Raw genomic sequence first — 21,324 nt, 5'->3', positions numbered from 1 at the left:
CCTCTTAGGTTTACCCTTTTCGGTTAACCCTCCCATTTTTTGATCCAAAAATGATCTTTATCCTCTTTTAGGGTTACCCTCTTTATTATAAAAAACAAACATTATAATGTTAAAAGGCCAATTGTCAACCTGATTGATGGAGGATCACCCCGCTGACACGCCCCGATGCGTCATCAGCCTCGTCGCGGAGCCCGAGCCGACGTGAAGAATACGAGCTTCCACTACAGGTTTAAAATCACAGCAACGTCGTGTTGTTTTATTTCAATTCATGAGGTTTTGTTGTCTTTTGGAGGACCTTCGCGGGTTTACGGAGGTTCCTCGTCACATCGCCATTTTAATTTCGTTGTCGAATTGTGGGACGGCCCCCTCCTGCGTGTCTGCGGGTTGTTCCCCCTATTTCCCATTAGTCTGTACGTCGTGTCTTTTGTTTACTCTTTTGAAAGGGGGGAAAGGCCACGTATGGTCCTTTTCCCCTTAAATCGTCCTTAGGGGAGGGGAAAGGCCCACTAAGACCTCTCCCCTAAGGGAGCCCACTAGGGCACCCCGTTAAACCTCCCCTTTCTCTTTCGCCATAAAAGGGATGGGGTGGGCTTCGTTTTCAGATCAGACTTGTTTTGAGAAAAGAAAAAAAACTCTTTTGTTGTTTCCTTCTAGCGGTTTCCATCCCCCTCCTCTAGGGTTAGCCTTCCACATGTGCAGCTTGCTTCCACCAGTGTTGCCCTGCCCACTTACCACCCCGTCACGCACTCCCTTGGCCTTTTCTCCCACCGTCAGTCCACTCGCCGGTGAAAAGCCAGTCTTCTGCACCATCCGGGGGTTAGGCGTTTCTGCGAGACCTCAAAGCCGACTCCTCGTGCGATTGTCAACTCGACGCATGTCAACGGAGTACCACGCACCTCTCCCCTCGCTTGTGCTGACGGAGACTCTGGGTCCACTGTCTTGCTGACGCCCCTCTTGCGGCGGGCCCGCGACCTTGAACGCCATCCCTACTTCCCTGCTATTGTTTCGCTGACGCCGCATTGTAACGACCCTCCCTATTGCACCGAATATCCACCATACTTGCCACGACCCACGTTCTGTGTCACCGTGGATTCATCGTAGATAAAGGTGTTACCAAGTCGTCAACGGACCAGGCCCTCCCCACCTCTTCGAAGTGACTGCGGAACCCCTCCTCCGCCGTGTTCCTGTCCCTCCTTTCTTGATCTTTCGGACACGCTACTCCCCACAGTTCATCGACTCTGTCGGTCGTGAGGGAAGAGGCCAAAGATTTCCTTGAGTTGGCGATACTGACTTCCCAACTACCCTCTCCAGCCAGTGACTCAGGGTCAACTTGTGGTTCGCCGTTGCACCGGGAGGTGGTGAAGCGTCTTCTCTGTCGGCGTGAGCAGTCGACGATTGCCCCTTTGATCCACACTACTATGCCCCCCCCCCCTAGTGACCAGACGACTACACATCCCCGACACCGTGGTCCTCCCACGACGAACGGCATGCCAACGACCTCGAGAACCTCAGCTGTCATCCACCACTGCTGTTCTCGGTGCCCGCCACCTCCACGCGGGAAGTTCCTCTTGGCTAACCTGGACCAGACCTTGTCGACATCACCCTCTGGGCACATTGAGTGCTGCACAGGCTCATCGGGCCTCTCTAGGTCACGTTTGTTCACCCCTTTCATTTTTTGCAGTATCATTATCTCTTTCCGTGCTGGTCTCTGTCTGCCCCTCTGCCTTGAGAGAACCTTTGCTAGCTGCACGAGGTTAGCCGTCATCATATAGTAGGATCTTCTCGACGGTGTTGACTAGTTCATTGACTACGATGGTACGGACGCTGTTGGACAGTAACTCATCCTCCACGCCTTGGCCCTCGAGCTGATTTCAAGGATCATTGGGAGCCTGGACAAGGCTTGACACTCGTTGGTGTCGTTGCATGCACCACGTCCCGGATCACTCGGTCACTACATATTCTCGTTAAATTTCCACTAACTTTGCATACAACTTATCGCGATGTTTATGTCTTCATATTTTTCTATCCCTGTGACGTGACACGATGACCCATGTCGTGTTTCATCACTGATGTATCTGATATTATCTTGCGATCATGACACTTTTGAAATTCATAAGCCTAGGCAATCAATGACCATCTTTAATCAATACACTATGTTTTATTCTAAAGTTAATCTGCACATGATAAAGGATTTAATTGGTTTTTTTATAAACTCAAAGTCAAAAGTAATTTTCATACTTCATGGATATTTAGATTACTACTTTAAACTGTCCTTTCAAGAATCATGATACAATACGCTGATCATTTTTAAAGACTAAATTTTACATATTCATATGTGCTAATGTGGTCCTTTATTGCTGTCCATAGTCTTAATGACATCTCTGATCACAATTTTGTTTTATTTAAAATATTTCCATATCATTTATGATTATTTAAAAATTAATTACTAATATGGGTGAAATAATCATTATAAAATTATTCAAATGATAAAAAATAAAAAATAAAATAAAATTGGAGTTATCTCGTGTTATAACCATTAATCAATCTAGTTCCAAAAGAGATCTTGTCTCATTATAAAACAAGATTTCATTTTGTTACTAGGCTCCCTTTTGGCATTCCTAAGCCATGTTTCAGGGATCCAACCTTGCCTTCCATGTCATAAACAAAAGCAAGATCATAAAAATAAGGGTTGGTTTCAAACATGAATGCCATTAAATTACTAAAATAACAAAATGATCAAATAACCTTTCTAGTGAGCAAGGATATTGGATCCCTTCAAAAAAAATATGCTGATATCACATACAAGTAAAAATTTATGGCGTGAAAATTCTAATCAAATAAGTGATATTAAGCTTTTAATATTATTTCGTAAATATCATATACATTAGCTTTATATGGATATATGTAGCCTCATTTAATTATCAAATAATTCAACCTCAAAAGGGAGTTAGAAAACTTTTCTTTGACTTCTTGACCATATGAGACGACATTGACCTCATGGCGTTGATGTTTTTAGAAGTCATTGGAAGATCAAGTTCTTCGGCAATGGATTATGTTGCTACCATCTTTGCCAAAAAGCTGAGGAATTCAAACATCGACACATTGAAAAACAGCAAAGAAAACTCACAGTTTAAGCTCGCCACCTATGCATTTAAAGCCTTTCCAGTGAAAATTATGTTTAGAGAGAAAGCTTCTATAGGGGGAGAAAATTAGACTCAGTGGTAGGCTAACTCTAAGTCAGAGAGGAAGAGAGAGAGAGCCTTTGGAGAGAGAAACCTTCATCCCGGCGGTCATCATCCCCATCCTCAGTGGTCATCGTTTGCCATCGGCAAATACTTCATATATATTTAATATATATTTCTTCACATTTCTGCCATCCCTGAACGTTATCAGTCTCCTCGTCATCCGTTCTGTCATTTCTGTCATCAGTCATCTGTCATCTGCCATGGATGACTTATGACGGATGACTGAATACAATTTGTTCAGTCATTCGTCTGTTGCTCCAGATAATAGCCGATGACGATTTTGGATTGATGATGGTTCGTCATCCGTCCAACAAGCTTAAGTAATAGAGAGGAATATTGAGGGAGAGAGATAAAGAGATATATAGAAAGTGAAAGAGAGGAGGGAGAAAGAGAGAGTGCAAGAGTATAGGAAACAGAGAGAGAGAGAGAAGAGAGGGACAGAGAGAGGAACTGAAGGAGGGAGGGAATGAGATGTTCAGATAGAGAGAGATAGAGGGCCAGAGAAGCAGAGAAGAGAGGGAGTGAGAGGGAGGGAAAATAGAGAGAGAGAGAGAGAGAGAGAGGCAGCCAGAGGGAAAACCCAATGAGAGAGAGAGAGAGGCAGCCAGAGGGAAAACCGAAAGAGAGAGAGAGAGATAGATAGATAACCAGAGAATAGAGGAGGAGAGAGAAAGAGAGGCAGCCAGAGGGAAAACCGAAAGAGAGAGAGAGAGAGAGATAGATAGCCAGAGAATAGAGGAGGAGAGAGAAAGAGAGGCAGCCAGAGGGAAAACCGAAAGAGAGAGAGAGAGAGAACCAGAGAATAGAGGAGAGAGAAAGGCAGCAAAGAGAGGGAGCCAGAGGGAAATCCGAAAGAGAGAGAGAGACAGAGAGAGAGAAAATGGAAAGAGAGAGAGACAGAGAGAGAGAAAATTGAAAGAGAGAGAGAGAGATATAAGTAGAGAATAGAGGAGAAGAGAGGAAAACCGAAAACCGAAAGAGAGAAAGAGGGAGAGGGAGGGAGGCAGGGACTCAGGGAGGGAGAGATACATAGATGGATACATAGATATACACTTTTATACATAGAGAGAGAAAGAGGGAGGGAGAAGGACAAAGCAGAGAAACGCAGAGAGATGGCGAAAGCAGCGAGCCTCAAATTATTGATATCTCAGTTCTCATCAGAACAACTCATGTACAAAGGGCCATCACACCTTCCAGCCACTCACATCAACCCATACACTCCCTCTCTACCCCCCACAAGGGTCTAAACTCCCATTGCATCATGAAAATTGGGAGAAAGAGATAGAGAGAGAAAGAGAGAGAAAGAGAGAGAGAGAGAGAGAGAGGTCTGTAACAGGAGAGTAGCTCTCCTGACAGCATTCTGGAGGCCAGTAGAGAGAGAGAGAGAGAGGAGATAAATCAAGAGGGTGGAGAGAAGGACTCTAGAGGGTGAGAGTCGTCGAGGGCCGAGGCCGCCTGGAAGCAGTCGGCGGCGTCGGCGTGGCGGTGGTCATCCTTGTGGACCAAGCCCAAGTGAAACCAAGCGGCACGGTTTCCTGGCTGCAATTGCAGCGCATCGGATAAGAAGCTACGAGCGGCAGGCAGCGAGTCGAAGCCCGCCTTCCTTAGCAGCACCCCGGCCGCCATGTTACAGCCGACGTGCTCCTCCGTCGAAAGCCCGTTCGTGTACGCCCCCAGAGCCTCCTGCCACCTCCCACGAGCTTCCAACACTTTCCCTGTGTTCAGATTTCAACACAGAGACCGTGCATGAGACATAGGCTTTCTTTCTCTCTCTCCCTCCCTCTCCATAGGATACAAGCAGTCAAGAGCCCTCTACACTCTCTATACTTGCATATCAATCCATCTATCTCTCTCAGTGTCCATCTCTCCAACTATAGTTCAGGGACGCGGACGGGACGATTTTTTCATCCCGGGACGAAAAAATCGTCCCGTCCAAGGATACGGACGAATTTAAGGACAAAAATTCGTCCCAGGGACCACCGGACAGGACGGTTTTCATCCCGTGGGACGAAAAAACCATCCGTCCGTCTGGAGGTCTCGGACGATGGACAGACGGATGTGGACGAAAAACCGCTGGATTCACATCCGACGGTTGAGATCTCGTCACGTTGCCTCGCTATGACAATTTGCATCAAGGTCCCTGTATTTTTTTGCGCGTGCAAACTGACGCCGCACAGAATTAATTGTACATAAGTCCATTTGCACTCTCTCTCCTCCATATTTCCCTTTAAAAACTTAGAAAAATCTATAATAATAAATTCAAAATGTAAAATGGGTTTTTCTCGTCCGGGACGAATTTCAGGACGAAAATTCGTCCCGGGAGGACTGGACGGGATGAAAAACCGTCCCGGTATGATTGGACGGCACAGTTTTTTTATCGTTGGACGAAAAACCGTCCCGTCGTTTGTCCCTGAACTTACTCTGGACGTCGCGGGACGAAATTCGTCCCATCCCGCCCATCGTCCACGTCCAGGACAATCCAGAACTATATCTCCAACACAAAGGCTGCATGAGACATAGGTAGTCTCTCTTTTTTTTTTTCAAAAAAAAAAAATCTCTCCATCTATCTCTCTTATTTTATCTCAGACTCAGAGCAACAGACAAGAGGCCAGCCCCGTCTTGCTCCCTCTGGTCATATTCCATGTATTAGAAATCACATTATCCTTTGGTTTATAAATACATCAAATCTACTAGCCTTTGCGTTTCTCCTACCTGTCCACTATCTAACTTCCTCCCTATCTTTGAATTCTCCACATCTAATATCCTGAAGTGGGGAAAAACATTAATTAATGTTTCAGTATTCCACTAATACCGGTCTACTTGGCACCACTGATTATCTCCATGGCCAGTGATTTTCCCTCTTGACAATGGAATCGAACAGTTATCGGACATTCAAGTAAATTTCAGTCTTCATATGGAAAAAACTCGCGCATCCCCTAAATTTGGTCAAACCTAAAAAAATGAAACAAATGATACGAAAATTCCAAAAAAAAAGGGGTTGGGGAAGAGGGGAGGGGGATAGAAAATACCTTCGGCATGAAATGCAGCGGCAGAAAAGGGCTTGAGTGCCCTCGCCTTCTCCACACATATCTCTGCATCCTTCCAACATGATTGCCTGGAGTACAAGTCAGCGAGGTCCAGCAAAGCTTCAAACTCACTAACCTTGACATCCTCCAGCTATAAAAACACAAAACGGAGCTGTTTTAGAATCGCCCATCGTAATCTCCCACTAAAGTTAATTTAAACAGATCTAATCTTATAATCGTAGAAAATTAACGCCTATAACCATACCATCAGTTTCATTCTTATATCGGCCTATGATGGATTTCGACTGCCTTTATTTTTTTATACCATCCTATCATTATAATATCCTCCAGAACTTGGTTCGAACAGTCTAAAGATTATAACCATAAAAAGTTTAGGCACACAAGGAAAAGGTTATTTCGTACTGTTGACCTGTGATGTGGTTCTAACTGCCTTTGATTTAATTTAATAACATTCCATCCTGATAATTTTTTATGGTTATAAACTTAAAATTGTTTTTTAATTAAAAAAAACAGTTTTAAGTTTATAACCATAAAAAAATTATCATATAACCATAAGGTTATCGGAAACTGTAGGCACATGATGTGGTTCCTACTGCCTTTGATTTATTTTAATACCCTTCTATCTTAATGAATTTCTATGATCGTCAGATAAGGCGCATAATCACTTCATAAGTGGGATTCACCCATTCATAGTGCATGGTTTGCCAAGGATTATCCTAATCCACGGCAAGTGCAGGAGACGTGGCTCTTACCATCTCATCCTCAAACTATATAGGGTGAAAACTCAAGGGGGAAAACTCTATTTACGGGAAAACTTAGCATTGGTTGTATCAAATGGGGTATCATTGGGAATATGATTCGTCAGCAGTTTTTGGTCAACAAAAAGAAAGAAATCATGGGTCAATAATTTTGATTAAGGAAGAAGTCACATGCCATAAATCTTTTAGGGACAAGACAACAACAAGAGAGAAGATAAAAATAGAAGACAATACAAAACAATGTGATAAAAAAATAAACAGCTGCTCATAAAAAAATTAAGCATTTCAACATAAGATAATCAGAAAACTCTGAGAGCCAAAAAAAAAAAGGAGCCGAGAAAATTCTTTTCACGGAGAAACCACAGTGAGTTTTATAATATGGCACCATTGTCAGCGAATAACTGTTATTAGAAGTCTGATTAGTCAACAGTTTTTTGTCAAGAAATCATGGGTCAATAAACATGATGAAGGAAAGAACTCAGGAGACACTAGTCTTTCAGGGATAAGAAAGCAAATATAATATTAAAAATGAGTAATAAAATAATAAGCATTTGTTCCTTAAAGTTTGAGCATAAAATCACGAGATGATTCCTTAACATCTCTCTCTCAAATAATAAAGGGAAAGCACAAGCGGGGAAAACTATTTCCATGAGAAAATAAGAAATTGAGGTTTATCAAATGGGGCCATTAATGGGAATAACATTTTCAAGAAATTTTTCATTAAAAAAAAATCATGGGTAAAAAAAAATCATTAAATAAGAAGACAGGTGCCACAAGTCTTTCAGCAGCAACGAAAAAAACTAAAGAGAGGAAATATAACACAAGATGTGACAAGGAATCAAAAGCACGACCTGGAGACTGTTCTTGGAAGAGCCAAATGCATTTTTCTGGGCTCGAACAAGAGCCAGAAGGAATTGATACGTCTCTGCAGCATCCTTGGGGATTGATTGTGCTGCTTTTAACTTGGCTTTGATCCGCAACAGCGGTCCTTGTTCCCACTTGTCCATCTCGTCTAAGGCCGTGTTGATAACAAACTCAGCCTCCGTGTATCTCTGTTGAGCCGATAATATGAGAGCCAACAATCTCCACCCTTTTGATGAAGATCCGTCCGTGCGATCAACGTAATCCTTGGCACAACGAAGCGCTGAGCTCATTTTCTGGGCATCGGCGTACTCGAGAGCCATGGTGAAGAGCAACTCCGGGTCGTGGTTTGGGAGCCCCTTTGCTTCTTCCAGACATCTCAGCGCCTCTGTCTTCAATTTCGACCTTTCCTGATCAGAAGAAGAATGCTTTGCCTGCTTTCCAAGGCAAATCCCAAGGTAATGGAGGCTGACATCTTTGAGATAACCATCCCCACTTTGACAATTAGAAACTGCTCGGCGTGCATAGTCAACGCCCTCGGCAGCCAAATTATTGTCTTTGCTGCAGATTCTGGAGGCCAAGAGTAATGCTAGGAGATCATCTGGGCTTTCATGCTTACTCAGCGACTTTCGGAGCAAGTTTAAGGCAGTTTTATCTTGCCCGCAGCCACTGTAACATAGAGCCAAGTTATTCCACCTCTCAGTCCGAGTGTAGGTGCCGGGCAAAACTTCTTCAAACTGCCTCGCCAACAGTGAAGTCTGACCGCACATACACAAAGCAAAGGTGAAGTGCTCCATAACCGAGGGATCCCACTCTATCTTACCCAGGTACCACTTCCTCAGCAGTATCAGCAGAAGGAGAATGGCTTCCTCTAGATTGTTCTTTGGGACAAAGCATCCATCTATCTGGGCTGCCAAGCTCGGAGGGCTGGCCTCGACGCCGCCATACAGCAAAAACACGGCAAACCTTTTCTGGATTCGGGCGCAACACTCGCTACTGAGATTCCATTGGCCGAGCAAAGCACGTCGGTAAGACGACATGGCTTCATGGAATTGCCCGGCCTGCTTCCGGAGTTCTGGAAGGAGCTCTACCGCTCTACTCACCATGTCGTGCAACTTGCCAACCAACAGAACATCGGGTATGCCTTGCTGGAATATCCTCTCAACAGCGTCAAGAATGCTCTTGCATTCTTGGGCAGCTTCTGAGAAAAAAACAACATAAAGGAGAGAGCCCTAGATGTCAAAATATGACCAAGTAAACTAAAAGCTGAAGGCAATTTAAACAAGTAGCAAAGTCATTTGTAAAACACTAGAAATAAGTGACACTGTCTCCTCTATAACACTTGTTTGTGATTGGTTTATAAGATATCAAAACAGATAAAACTAGAATCGTCATAAAGATAAATCGTTTGTACCGCTTGCTTTTCCAAGTCTTTGAAGACATAAAGACTTGAGATAAATGGCTTCTATAACGAGGCTTGCAGCATTCGATGAAACTAAATGTTGAGAATCTCTCTGTGCCCGGCTACGTCGGGATTGTTGCTTTTCTGAAATAGCAGACTGCAAACGAAGGACAGCATCCTGAAGGTCTATTCCATCAAAGACACGAAGAGCAGCTTCTACGTTTCCTCGTTGATATTCTAGCCTCCCGAGTAAAGCTCTTGCCTCCTGAAATGAATCGACACTCATATAAGCGATTAAAACAACGTAAAGGTACATAAAGACTAAAATAACTATTGCAATGCGGAAAAGGCCAGAGTTGAAACTTGAACAACGTATAGGCAAGAAGAGACTGGAAAAACAAGGACCCGTTTCAGATCAGTGAAACTTTTGAGTAACTTCTGAATTTTGATGCCCATAAAATCTACTTATTCTTGAAAGTAAACGAGGAAAATATATTTGGAGTATAAAGTAAATCCACAAGATAAATTAAAAAACATAAACTGGATGTTCATAAAATTAATTGTCGAGGATATGAAGAGACAGAAAAATATGAATGTCATAAAGTACCAACGACCAACTAGTCTTAATCCGCCATGAACATACAGTTAAAACATGGGTACAGCTTTCCTGCAGGTAAATAAACCCAATCCTAATTATTGGAAGCATACTAGAGTAATTATCCACAAAATAAGGATCTAGGGTGGCCGATACACTTCAAACAATGTGCAGATGACTTATGAAAACAGTTCATAGAATTTCTCCAAGAGAAACTATCAAGAATCAAGAGATCGTAGGGAAAGATAGAATAGAAAGGGAAGAAGTGAAGAGAAGAAGTGAAGAGAAGAAGATGGCATTCAAGGATTGCCGAATGGAGCGGTATCAATCTTCTTGTCGAGCCGGATTCGGCTATCAAGACTCTAAGAAGACATCGAATTACAGTCTTTGTCGACTTATTACAGTATGGGGGGATATGTACAACGTATGGGTCGGCATGGTTTCCTGTCCAAATGTTAAGTTGGCCCTCATGGGGCCTGTTTGGGCGTTCTGTGCTAACCCCTCGGCAGGACTCTATCATAAGGAGCTTCAACAAATAAAAATCGTCAGAATTTTTCTTTTTGCATTTTACGGAATAGTAAATATTTAATACAAACATCCCGCGTCCATAAATAAATATCAGTATTGGGCAGTAGGTCGTTTAAAAAAAGACAAAAAAGTTTTTTTGCAGCCAGATTAGGCATAAATTTATGATCATATCCCAAGCCAAAATACTTTTGCCAGCTTGAAGTCTTCACTCTTGTCTCTCTCAGTTTTACAATAAGCATGGCCCATTACGTAATGCAGTTTGAGTGACATTCAAGGAAAGATATCGGGATTTATGTTGAATTGACACCCAGATAGATAGGAAAAATGATTGTCGCTTCAAAGACAAAGAAAATTGAGGCAGACTGCCAGATCTCAGAATCCTAAACATTTAAAAGATCAAAATTGTAGCAAGGAACTTCTTCTTTTTCACACACGAAAATTGATATTAAGGCATGCACAACACTTCATAAAGGTTTGGCAACATAAAAACAAATTATGAAGTTAAAAATTTAGAGTTACGCATGCTTCTCGCATCAAAGTAGAATCGAGCTATAAAGAATATGCAAGCACTTCTCTAATGAACAGACTCAGGATCAGAATATGGATCAACTCACCCCCAAAAAGATGAAACTAAATTCAAGTAGAAGCAACCAAAAATAAAAGCCGCCAGTGAACATTTTCAACGAGAAATCCAAATTTCGCCAGAATTAAAGCACGATTCACAAAAAACTTGGATGTAAACCGCTGTAATCACAACCAAAAACCTCAATCCGGCATGAAAATCGACCAAAACTCTTCAGCTTGGAAGATTTGACAAAAAGAAAATCAAGGCGAGCAGGACCTCGTAGTTAAGCGAGAGGCCCTCGCGGAGAGAGGACTCGGCCTCTTGGATATTCCCTTCGTCAAATCCGCGTCCATCTCCATCGGATGATACCGATGCCATCGTCCTCCCAAACGCGCCATTCCCGAAGGTCTCCCCCACCGAGGACGCCCCATCCCCGTCCTCCTCGTCGAAGAAACCAGTCCCCGTCGTCTGCCGGCTACGCCCCATCTCTGCTCCTTCCGCCTCCTGCAACGATCACACTGAGGTAAAAATCGCAAAATCAAACCAAAAACAACGAATCCACTGCGATGAATTCCTCATCGTAAACCGAAAATACAACCGCAAAGATCAACAAAACTACCGAATCTGCTCATACTCGCCTTGAATCATACAAAAAAAACTACGAATTCGCGACAGAAATTCTTCTACCGGCGGAACGGATGAAGAGGAGAACGACCGCGGTCAACCTCTCTCCTCGTTCTTCTTCCCTCCGACAAAGCTGCTCCTAGAGAGAGTGGAAATTCGTTATTACTTGTAAATAATATAATTTTTATATATTCGGATCTGGTTCGGTTCGGTTTGGTCCGCTATGAGTCGGGGATCGATCGGATCGTAGGAAGGAGGATCGGACCTACGGTCTGTGTGATCCGATTATGATCGGACGGATCAGATCGCTCGGTATTGGCAGATCGTGTTGCGATCTGGGCCATCCGATCGATCAAAGTTGTCGATCAGGTCCCGATCGTATCCGATCTGTCAGGGAAGCGAGTTCAGTCGTATCTTCGGGTTATCTTTCGGGTCCGGGTACCTTCCGGATCTCTTTCTCTCTCTATATCCATGTTCCTCTCTCTCTCATTCTCTCTCCAGCAAGATCTCTCTCTCTCTCGCACATTCGCCAACACAGTATCTCTCTCTCTCTCTTTCTTCGTGTTCCTCTCTCTCCCATTCGCTCTCTCTCCAACAAGATCTCTCTCTCTACATGTTACTCTCTCTCTCATTCTCTCTCTCCAGCAAGATATCTCTCTCACTACATGTTCCTCTCTCTCTCATTCGCTCCTCCAGCAAGATCTCTCTCTCACTACATGTTCCTCTCTCTCTCATTCGCTCCTCCAGCAAGATCTCTCTCTCACTACATGTTCCTCTCTCTCTCATTCGCTCCTCCAGCAAGATCTCTCTCTCTCTACATGTTCCTCTCTCTCTTTTTCGCTCTCTCCAGCAAGATATCTCTCTCTACATGTTCCTCTCTCTCTCATTCGCTCTCTCCAGCAAGATCTCTCTCTCTCTACATGTTCCTCTCTCTCTCATTCGCTCTCTCCAGCAACATCTCTCTCTCTCTACATGTTCCTCTCTCTCTCATTCGCTCTCTCCAGCAACATCTCTCTCTCTCTACATGTTCCTCTCTCTCTCATTCGCTCTCTCCAGCAACATCTCTCTCTCTCTTGCTCATTCTCCAAGTCCAATAACTCTCTCTCTTTCCAGCAAGATCTCGCTCTCTCTCCAACACCATTTCTCTCTCTATATATATTTATTGCTCTCTCTTGTTCTCGTTCTAATATCTCTCTCTATCTTCCTTTCTATCTAACACCATCTCTATCTCTACATTCCTCTCTATCTAACACCATTTCTCTCTCTCTATCTCTATATATATATTCCTCTCTTTCCAAAACTATATCTCTCTCTCTATTCCTCTCTCTCCAACATCATATCTCACTCCAACACCATTTCTTTGTGTATTCTTCTCTCTCCAACATCATATCTCTCACTTCCTATCTCTCTCCAGCACCACCTCTCTCTATATTCCTCTCTCTCGCTCTCTCTGCATCATCATCTCTATCTCTTCCACCCACTCCCACACCAGCACAGTCAATATTCCTCTCTCTCACTCGCTCTGCAACACCATCTCTCTCTCTCTCCATTTTCTTCTCCCTCTTTCTTCGACACAATCTCTCTCTCCTTGTTCCTCTCTCTTCATGATCTTCTCTCTCTCCAACACTATCTCTCTCTCTCTCCAATCCCTGATCTCCGGGTTGCAGCATCGATTACTCTCTTTCATTCATCTCCCTTCTGCATGTATCTCTCCACTGTACCATGAGGCATCTCTATCTCTTCTTCCCTCTTGACCTCCATCACTCTCTCTACGCATCTCTCGCTATAACCCTTTTTCGCTCCAAAGTTTCTCTCTCTAGGTTGTCAGGTAGAAGGAGAGTTGTTCAGTACGGTCACCTGACTCACGTGACCGCATTTACTATCTCACATTCGCTTGATATCAGAAAGTCTACTAAAATTATTCACCAACGGCCATGTTACAAAATCCCCAGCCCAATATTTTATTTAGGATACTGGACCCTGTCAGTAGGGGAGAAATATTCACTATATTATACGTTCCACAGCATATTAAAAAAGTTTAATCAAAGTTATGTACTAGGATTGGAGGACAGTTCACGGCTCGTCATCAGTTTCATCCCAACCCGTCATCGTCAAACCAGTTGACATGGACGATGGACGAGGCGGGACGAGTTTCGTCCTGTGCGACATCCAGAGTAAGTTCAGAAACAAAGGACGGGACAGTTTTTCATCCAACGATAAAAAAACCGTCCCGTCCAATCATACAAGTATATCGCTTTTCGTCCCGTTCAGTCCTCCCGGGACGAAGTCTCATCCCGGTCCTCGTCTTGGACGAAAAAAACCTATTTTTATATTTTTAAATATATTATTATAGATTTTTTCAATTTTTTTAGGGAGTTACAGAGGAGAGAGAATGCAAATGGACATATTTACAATTATTTCTGAGCGGCGTCCGTCTGCACCCACGTAGAAATGCAGGGACTTTGATGCAAATTGTCATAGAAAGGCCACGTGGCAACATCTCAACCATCGGATATGGATCCGGTGGTTTTCTGTCTAGATTCGTCCGTCCATCATCCAAGATCTCCGGACGGACTGTTTTTTCGTCGTAGGGGACCAAAACCATCCCGTCCGGTGGTTCCCGGGACGAAAATTCGTTTGTGTCCCTGCACTATAGGTCCACCGTCGAAGGCTCCAGATGTCAAATTCCAATTGGCCTAATGCTGATGCACGGGTGGCGTACGCACTGCTTCATGTCGGACGGGACGAGAATATTTTGGATGGGACAGTTTTCAGACGGGATGGGACGCGGACGAAAATTATTTTGGAGGGGACGAATCGGACGAACTGCTAAAAGTTGGGACATAGGACGGGATGATCTTCGTCCCGTCCCGTCCTTCGTCCCTGTCCTGGACGATCATGCACTACACTGACAGCCATTGTCTCGTCCATCCATATTCCGTCCTCCATCCCTTCTTCGCTCTTGCCCAGATATGTGACCCATTCTGATACCATTATCGGTTCCGGATACCGAGACTCCAAACCGTTATCGACCGGACCGAACCGAAATAAGTACTACTGCTGTTCGGTTCTTTCTCTTGGAACAATTATCGGGTCGGATCGGTTCAATTTCGTTTCGGTTTCGGTTGACCGGACCGAACCGAAATAAGTATCATTGTTCTTAGGTTATTTCTCTTGGAACGATTATCGGGTCGGATTTTGTTTGGATTCAGGTTAACCAGTCTGAACCGAAATAAATATTACTGTTCTTAGGTTCTTTCTCTTGGAACAATTATCGGGTTGGATCGGTTCAATTTCGGTTAGGTTTCGGTGACCGGACCGAACCGAAATAAATATCACTGTTCTTAGGTTCTTTGTTATTTGAAATATTTGTTCTTGTTCCTAATCGCAGCCTCCCGTCACGAAATTGGGGAAACTGGTTAGGCAATCTCTAACCAATGTACAATGCTTATTCTTGTTCTTGTTCTTTGTTATTTAGGTGAGATATCGAATCAATGTACTATGCTTAGCTTTTTTTTTGTAATTATGTTTCGTATCTGTTGAAATATCATGCTTCTCGGCATGGATTTCCGGCGATTCGGATTCGATGAACTTACTGGTCGAACAATTTTTTTTGTGCATTCGTTAGTTAGGATGCAGTTCGGTTCAGTTCCTTAATTCTGTGGTTCGGCTATTGTTTGTTCGGATGAATTATTTTCGTCTGGTTCGTCTTCTGACCTAGTCTTGAGTGCCATAAGCAACACTTTTCATCAACAACATTAACTTAATTTTCTCTAGCAATATTTTTCCATTACGACTGTTATTGTTATCGATGTTGCCTGATTTATTCGTCTATTTCCCATCGTTTTCTTTTTTAGATTATAACACCGTATCTTTCCGGTTGGCCTCTCATTCGTGATGTATGAAAATCAAAACCATAAATATAATTCTTTTCAGTTCGAGCGGCCCTGTATCCAAGTCCCTGTCTCTTTACACACAATGTTCAGAAGTTTAAAATTCTTGATAGTTGGAATTGATTTATCCAGACAAGCCTTTACTGCATGGTTTCTTGCGTTAATGTAGAAACATTCGTCGTTTTCCCGACAACCGTTTCATTAGACGTCTGATTTTTTTTTCGAAGAAATTATTAGACGTCTGACCCTATTATCATATTTATCGCCCATTCTGTGCGCTTAACGTATATGCGACCCTATTTTCACATTTATTATTAGTTTCTTTACACATGATTCCAGAACTTGATCTTACACGAAAAACGAAGAAAATCTTTCTTGCTGCAGCAATCAACTTGTACTTTCCAAGATGCGAACAGGAATCTAAAAGTCGATCCATTCAATCGCTTTTATTCGACAATTGGAATTTGGACTTAGTATTTGAGGATCTAGAATTCGACTAAGTATTGATTTTTAGACATTTTGGCTCATATAAGTAATATTAGCAGTCCCAAACCAGTTGCAAGAACTTCCAGGGTTGTCTCAACCATCAACAGCCAACTAACCAACGATCAAGATCATAAATCTGATTAGTTTCGATTTGTTTTTTTTCAACATCCTAAAGTTGGCCTAAAATTTTGTTCGGTCTTGGTGTGAAATTGATCTGTTTGGTCAATTAAGCACTGTCTTTATTATGATCCGGTTTATTTTAAAAAAAGTTTAACCTAACTTAAACTTTTGTTTGTTCTCGGTACAAAACTTATCGTTTAGACAAGACTGAAAATTTGGTAGGCTAACGGCTTTGTCCCTGGCTATAACTTATTCCCCTTTTCGTTGCTCTGAGCCAGGTAATCGTGTTCTGTGAACCCTTCAACAGGGACGTTTTCCGCATCTCTCATCACTTCAGCTTGTGGCCGAACTGTTATTGATTTTGGTCTCCTTCCTGCCTTCGATTCTTTCAATTCAAATTACGTTCGACCTAGTTTTTTGATTTTTCAGAGGTTCTATTTAGTTTGAAAGACAGGTTTCGTGGATCCGGAAGTTGGGGTGTTCTATTTGGTAGATTAAAGGTTTCGTTTTGTGGAGCTGCCAATATATGGCTCCGCCTTTTTCGCTGAGATCAATGAATTGTGTTAGTCTAATGGAGTTGGCAGCTTTATTGGCTTCAAATAAGGTTTTTGAATGTAGTCAACTTATGTTGAAGGATGGGAAGATCTGAGACTGTAATTGTGTTGTAGTCTGTGATTTGATTATCTTTAATTCCCTTTAGGGTGCCGACATGATCTCTAATTTATCTAGGGTTTTCCCCCCGTTGAACAGTTGTAGGCCTCCCCTTGCGTTGGGGAATATTTGCGTTGGGGTCTGTATCCCTGACCTCTCTTCTCCCCTCTATATTCCCCCCTCCAATCTCTTGGTTGTACATACCTGCAAGATGGACGACTGCGCTCTTGTCATCCTCGGTCCTTTGTTGACCTCCTACAATCCCTTACCTTACTGAAACCTCCTCACAGGATCTTCAGCTGGCTCCCTCCGCATCAACCCCTACCCAATCCAGACGGAGATACGAGGAGGAGAACCAGTGGTAAGGAACATTGCTGAAAACTCACAGAGATAGGGAGAGCGTGAGAAAGATCATTGGCAGAGGAAGGTAGGCAGCAGGAAGAACATTGCCTTAGAAGGAAATATAAGAACCCACAGCTTTCATTTACTTCTTTGATGCCCGCCTAAAGGGTGGGCTGGCCTATTTAAAGCGGAATATATGCAGGTTGGAAAAGACAAAACTTCCCCTATATGATGGGGATCGTATCAAAATCCTGTATCCTCATCTTGCAGTCCCTTTATCCCACTAATATTTGTATATATTCCATTGATAGAATATCTGAGGCTCTATCAGATGCGGATATGATCCCGATACGGGGCGTATTGATAGCTGATTGTAATCCAACGATCAATGATAAAACAATGTTTCCAGAGTCGATAACAGAGCGGGGGAAAGAGGATAAGAGAGGAGGTTCCCCGGGTAGAGAAGAGAGGAACGGGAATGGTCGTGGGAGAGTCGCTGCAGGCTCGACCGGAGAGAGAACGCGTCGACTGGTGAATGCCTGCCTGTTGCCCTGCCGAGGGCCCCCTTAAGTAGGGGAAGGGACGATGTGGGCCGCGTCTTGCATTCTGGGCCCGTGTCAGGCCTTCCGCCGAACGTAGACCCTCTGCTGGATCATATCAGATGCTGATTTTGAAAATATTCTTCATCGATTGCATTATAGATTTGATCGATACTCGCGTTGTAAAATTTCTGGGGTTTATATTTTCCCGGTTCCCCGTACCTTTTCATCTACTGATCGACGGAAATATCCATGGCTTCTTGTTCTGACGCTTCAAATGTATTTGGAACAGAAAAATCAGCCACAAAGTCGCAATTTGCCTGAAGGTTCTGTCTTGCTCTTGAAGCTCATTCGAAAATTTGGAAAATGTCAACTAGTACTGGGCTGGAGTCACTGGTAGATCGTATGTTTCTTCCATTTCATTTCTATTGTTCTCGCTCATTTTTGCTACAGTTTGAGAATTACTGAGATCATCCCACGTGATATGTTATGTTGTTGGATCTTGGTATCTCTGAGGACTAATGTCAACTCAACTATCAGTATTTGTTCGAGACCCAAGTTATAACTATGTGATGAATCTCCCGATGCACTCCTGATGCAGTATGTGATAATATTCCAGAATTTTCTGTTTTTCAACTTACCTTTTTTTTTAACTGGGGATTAAATGATATGAAGCATTTTGGGGTCAAATGCGTGGGGTTAGTTCTTGCATGGAGTTATAAATTGATCAAATCTTAGATTTTAGACATTGAAAATTTTATGACGTGGAGGCTAGTTTGTCCTCTATCATTTTTGTTTCAAATGAAGTTGGTTTGGTCAGTGAAATGCAAGCTCAATGCTCATTTTTATGATTATGCGCGTTTTATCAAGTTATTTAAATATTTCTAGAAAGAAATAGATTGGATGTAAACTGCTTTTTTTTCCCATGTCCAGAAATGATATCCGTGATCACCAATGATGGAAGAAATATTGTGGTGAGTAGAAAAATATTCCCAACTGACGTCTCTATCCTTTAATGTGGACCGCATTTATGGAGCATCATTTAGTTATTTACTGCTAAATCTAGGAGCATTACGTTTTGTAGGGAACTTTGAAAGGGTTTGACCAGGCGACAAATATTATTCTTGATGAATCACATGAGAGGGTCTATTCAACGAAGGTTTGCTGTTTCCCCATTTTTGGTTATTAATTTCTACTTAACTTGAAAGTTGACAGGTTATTACTCATATTGCTGATTACTGTGTGTGTTACACCTCTTCGTGTATCTTAAAAAGCCATGTAAAAACCAGCACATTATCTGTAAATAAGATCTAAATCCCTCTGCATATTCTAGTCATTTCCGCTTAGTTAGCTGATACACGAGCTTAAGAAATCCCCTTTAATAAGAAGAGCTCTCTCTCATCATCATCATCCCTCTGCCTTTCTCTACCTATCTTTCTATCTATAATATAAGTATCACTCGCCATTCATCTACCTTTCTCTACCTATCTTTCTATCTATAATATAAATATCACTCGCCATTCATCTACCTTTCTCTACCTATCTTTCTATCTATAATATAAATATCACTCGCCATTCATGTACCTTTCTCTCTCTACACACTGAAGATGTTGGTTTGTTCAGGAAGGCGTCCAGCAACTAATACTGGGGTTATATATCATCCGGGGTGACAACATGTAAGAATAAGCATTCGCTCTTATGCCTGCATCTTGAAACTCAACCAGATCTTGAAATGTTCATCTATAATTTTCTCTCTTCTTTGAGTGTAGAAGCGTGATCGGGGAGCTGGACGAGGAGCTTGACGCGAATCTGGACCTTTCAATTCTCCGGGCGCAGCCGCTTAAACCCGTCATCCACTGAGCAGAAACTTAAAAGCCTAAACACCAGAGATTGCCCACTGATTGGTTTCTCTGGCCCTTGAAAATAGCAGGTTAGTGGGAAGAGGAGATCATATCATTCATCACTACCTGGTACTCTGAAAGTTATTCTTCTCTCATTGCTTAGCACCACTAACACCTTTGCTTTCAACTCTCATCACCTGCTTATCCCCCACATATCTCCAATTTTGATGTCCTGCCTGGAATTAGTGTCCAAATGTTGTCCCTGAAGACATGCCTGGAAGGATTTTCTTGTTAGAGTGGAAAGCAAAAACTGGAGTTCTTTTGGTCCTAAATTCAATTTAGTTCTAGTTCAAGTAATGTAAGCCAGTTCTTAGAAAAAGTATGATGTTTCGTGTCTTTATTAACATATATTGCTTCTTAATTATTCTTAATTTCCTTGTTTACCTCTAAATTTCACGTTATTTTCCACTGCTTAGGCCCAAAGTATGATGTTTCATGTATTTATCAACATAGCATGCTTCTTAATTATTCTTAATTTCCTTGTTTACTCTAAAGTTCACGTTATTTTCCACTGCTTGAAAGTAAACAAGGAAAAATATTTCCTTGTTTACTGTAAAGTTCACGTTATTTTCCACTGCTTGAAAGTAAACAAGGAAAAATATTTCCTTGTTTACTGTAATTGGACTAGAGGGTACAACTAAATAGACTAGTTCCATATATCTACATTTCTAACAGAAAATTCATATGCACATGAAAATAAGAACTAACAAATTGTTTTCTGAAGATGTGAGAAAGGAATACAAATCAGGCTCCACTGGAATGTAACATACCTCCATTCATACTTCATATGAGGTACACAACTATGAAGTGAAAATTGGATGCATTGTAGCAGTAGAACAAGATCTTCAAGCACAAACCATGATTATGGAACTATTACAATGGGAAGGTTTATTGATGAACATAGTATGATTTATGCTTTTATACTCAGATAGGAAGAGAGAGAGAGAGCAAGAAATATACTGTTTTTAGAATCACATAGCCATTTAGTGCTAGATGTGTGATCTTACACTATGGTCAATCCTTGTTCCTAGATGTGTGATCATATAATATGCTCAATCCTAGCAACTAGGTGTCTGATCATACACTTATAAGGTAGTTATATTTCATTTTGAACATCATGAACGCTAAAAATTGGAACATACGTTCAAAATTGGTAATTATTTTATTTCAGATGGATTATGGACTTCATACTTCTCAACGTAAGAAATTTAGAGCATCATAAATAACAATTTATCATAGGATGTGTCATGAATGAATATACAATATTTATCAGGGTTATAAGAGTTCGATGTAAATGAACAATCAAAATGTTGAAGATATTGTAGGTTTTCACTTAATCTGAAGACAGAAGTGTCAGCGTAGTTGGCTAAGATGAACTAACTTTAGGATGGAGATTCACAATTCTATTGAATTATCTAACTAAATAATGAGAAGATATGAACATAATATATGATTTAAAACGTCAGGTCTTTAATTTTCTCCCTAAATGCTGAAATGATTTATGACAGTTCATTCTAGCTCCTGTAAGTTCTTGAAAGAATGTCATTTAATATGAATGACTTAGAATCATTTCATCCGCATCCCCATAGTTGAAGGTTGTATGAAATCCACAAAATACTAGCAGTTAGGATCCAAAAGTTGGAAATATTATCTTCTCATTGAATTAAGAGCTCTATAAACTACAAAACAAAGAAGGGAAACCAAAATTCAACCTCCTGAGTGTTCATGTGCCTCTTTCTACACCTCCAAGGAGGTAATAGATGCATG

At 42.0% G+C, this 21,324-nt stretch overlaps 2 protein-coding genes across 10 annotated transcripts; one reads left to right on the top strand and one right to left on the bottom strand.

The window, feature by feature from the left end:
- Positions 1 to 4,358: 4,358 nt before the first annotated feature.
- Positions 4,359 to 11,787, bottom strand: NPG1 (tetratricopeptide repeat (TPR)-containing protein). Of its 5 annotated transcripts, none has more exons than XM_078589047.1 (6): positions 11,689 to 11,787; positions 11,278 to 11,505; positions 9,326 to 9,578; positions 7,902 to 9,112; positions 6,275 to 6,422; positions 4,359 to 4,960 (listed from the first exon to the last, which is right to left on the bottom strand). In XM_078589047.1, the coding sequence occupies exons 2-6, from the start codon at positions 11,485 to 11,487 to the stop codon at positions 4,644 to 4,646; spliced, it is 2,139 nt and encodes a 712-aa protein (XP_078445173.1). In that variant the 5' UTR covers positions 11,488 to 11,505; positions 11,689 to 11,787; the 3' UTR covers positions 4,359 to 4,643. The 5 variants fall into 5 exon arrangements, with proteins under 5 accessions (XP_078445173.1, XP_078445172.1, XP_078445174.1 ...); XM_078589046.1 differs by having other exon boundaries at positions 11,640 to 11,781; XM_078589048.1 differs by having other exon boundaries at positions 11,278 to 11,519; positions 11,640 to 11,764.
- A 3,108-nt stretch (positions 11,788 to 14,895) lies between these two features.
- LSM8 (Small nuclear ribonucleoprotein family protein) lies at positions 14,896 to 19,829 on the top strand. Of its 5 annotated transcripts, XM_078589380.1 has the most exons (7): positions 14,930 to 15,103; positions 16,403 to 16,488; positions 17,949 to 18,059; positions 18,590 to 18,630; positions 18,741 to 18,815; positions 19,280 to 19,332; positions 19,426 to 19,829. In XM_078589380.1, exons 3-7 carry the CDS (start codon positions 18,023 to 18,025, stop codon positions 19,514 to 19,516), a joined length of 297 nt encoding a protein of 98 aa, XP_078445506.1. In that variant the 5' UTR covers positions 14,930 to 15,103; positions 16,403 to 16,488; positions 17,949 to 18,022; the 3' UTR covers positions 19,517 to 19,829. The 5 variants fall into 5 exon arrangements, with proteins under 5 accessions (XP_078445504.1, XP_078445505.1, XP_078445506.1 ...); XM_078589378.1 differs by lacking the exon at positions 16,403 to 16,488 and having other exon boundaries at positions 14,896 to 15,043; XM_078589379.1 differs by lacking the exon at positions 16,403 to 16,488 and having other exon boundaries at positions 14,926 to 15,064.
- Positions 19,830 to 21,324: the final 1,495 nt, after the last annotated feature.

Source organism: Wolffia australiana, chromosome 17 (assembly GCF_029677425.1).
Source record: "Wolffia australiana isolate 7733 chromosome 17, ASM2967742v1".
NCBI lineage: Eukaryota > Viridiplantae > Streptophyta > Magnoliopsida > Alismatales > Araceae > Wolffia > Wolffia australiana.
Note: the sequence above shows the minus strand (reverse complement) of the source record. Positions and strands in the feature narration are given on the sequence as shown.

Excerpts from the sequence above, each read along its gene's own strand:
- LSM8 (XM_078589378.1), top strand. The coding sequence starts at position 18,023 with ATGTCAACTAGTACTGGGCTGGAGTCACTGGTAGATC. Across the intron at positions 18,060-18,589 it reads GCTGGAGTCACTGGTAGATC|AAATGATATCCGTGATCACC; the intron begins GTATGTTTCTTC and ends TCCCATGTCCAG. Across the intron at positions 18,816-19,279 it reads AGAGGGTCTATTCAACGAAG|GAAGGCGTCCAGCAACTAAT; the intron begins GTTTGCTGTTTC and ends TGGTTTGTTCAG.
- NPG1 (XM_078589047.1), bottom strand. The coding sequence starts at position 11,487 with ATGGGGCGTAGCCGGCAGACGACGGGGACTGGTTTCTTCGACGAGGAG. Across the intron at positions 9,579-11,277 it reads GCCTCTCGCTTAACTACGAG|GAGGCAAGAGCTTTACTCGG; the intron begins GTCCTGCTCGCC and ends GATTCATTTCAG. Across the intron at positions 6,423-7,901 it reads CTTCCAAGAACAGTCTCCAG|CTGGAGGATGTCAAGGTTAG; the intron begins GTCGTGCTTTTG and ends GTGTTTTTATAG.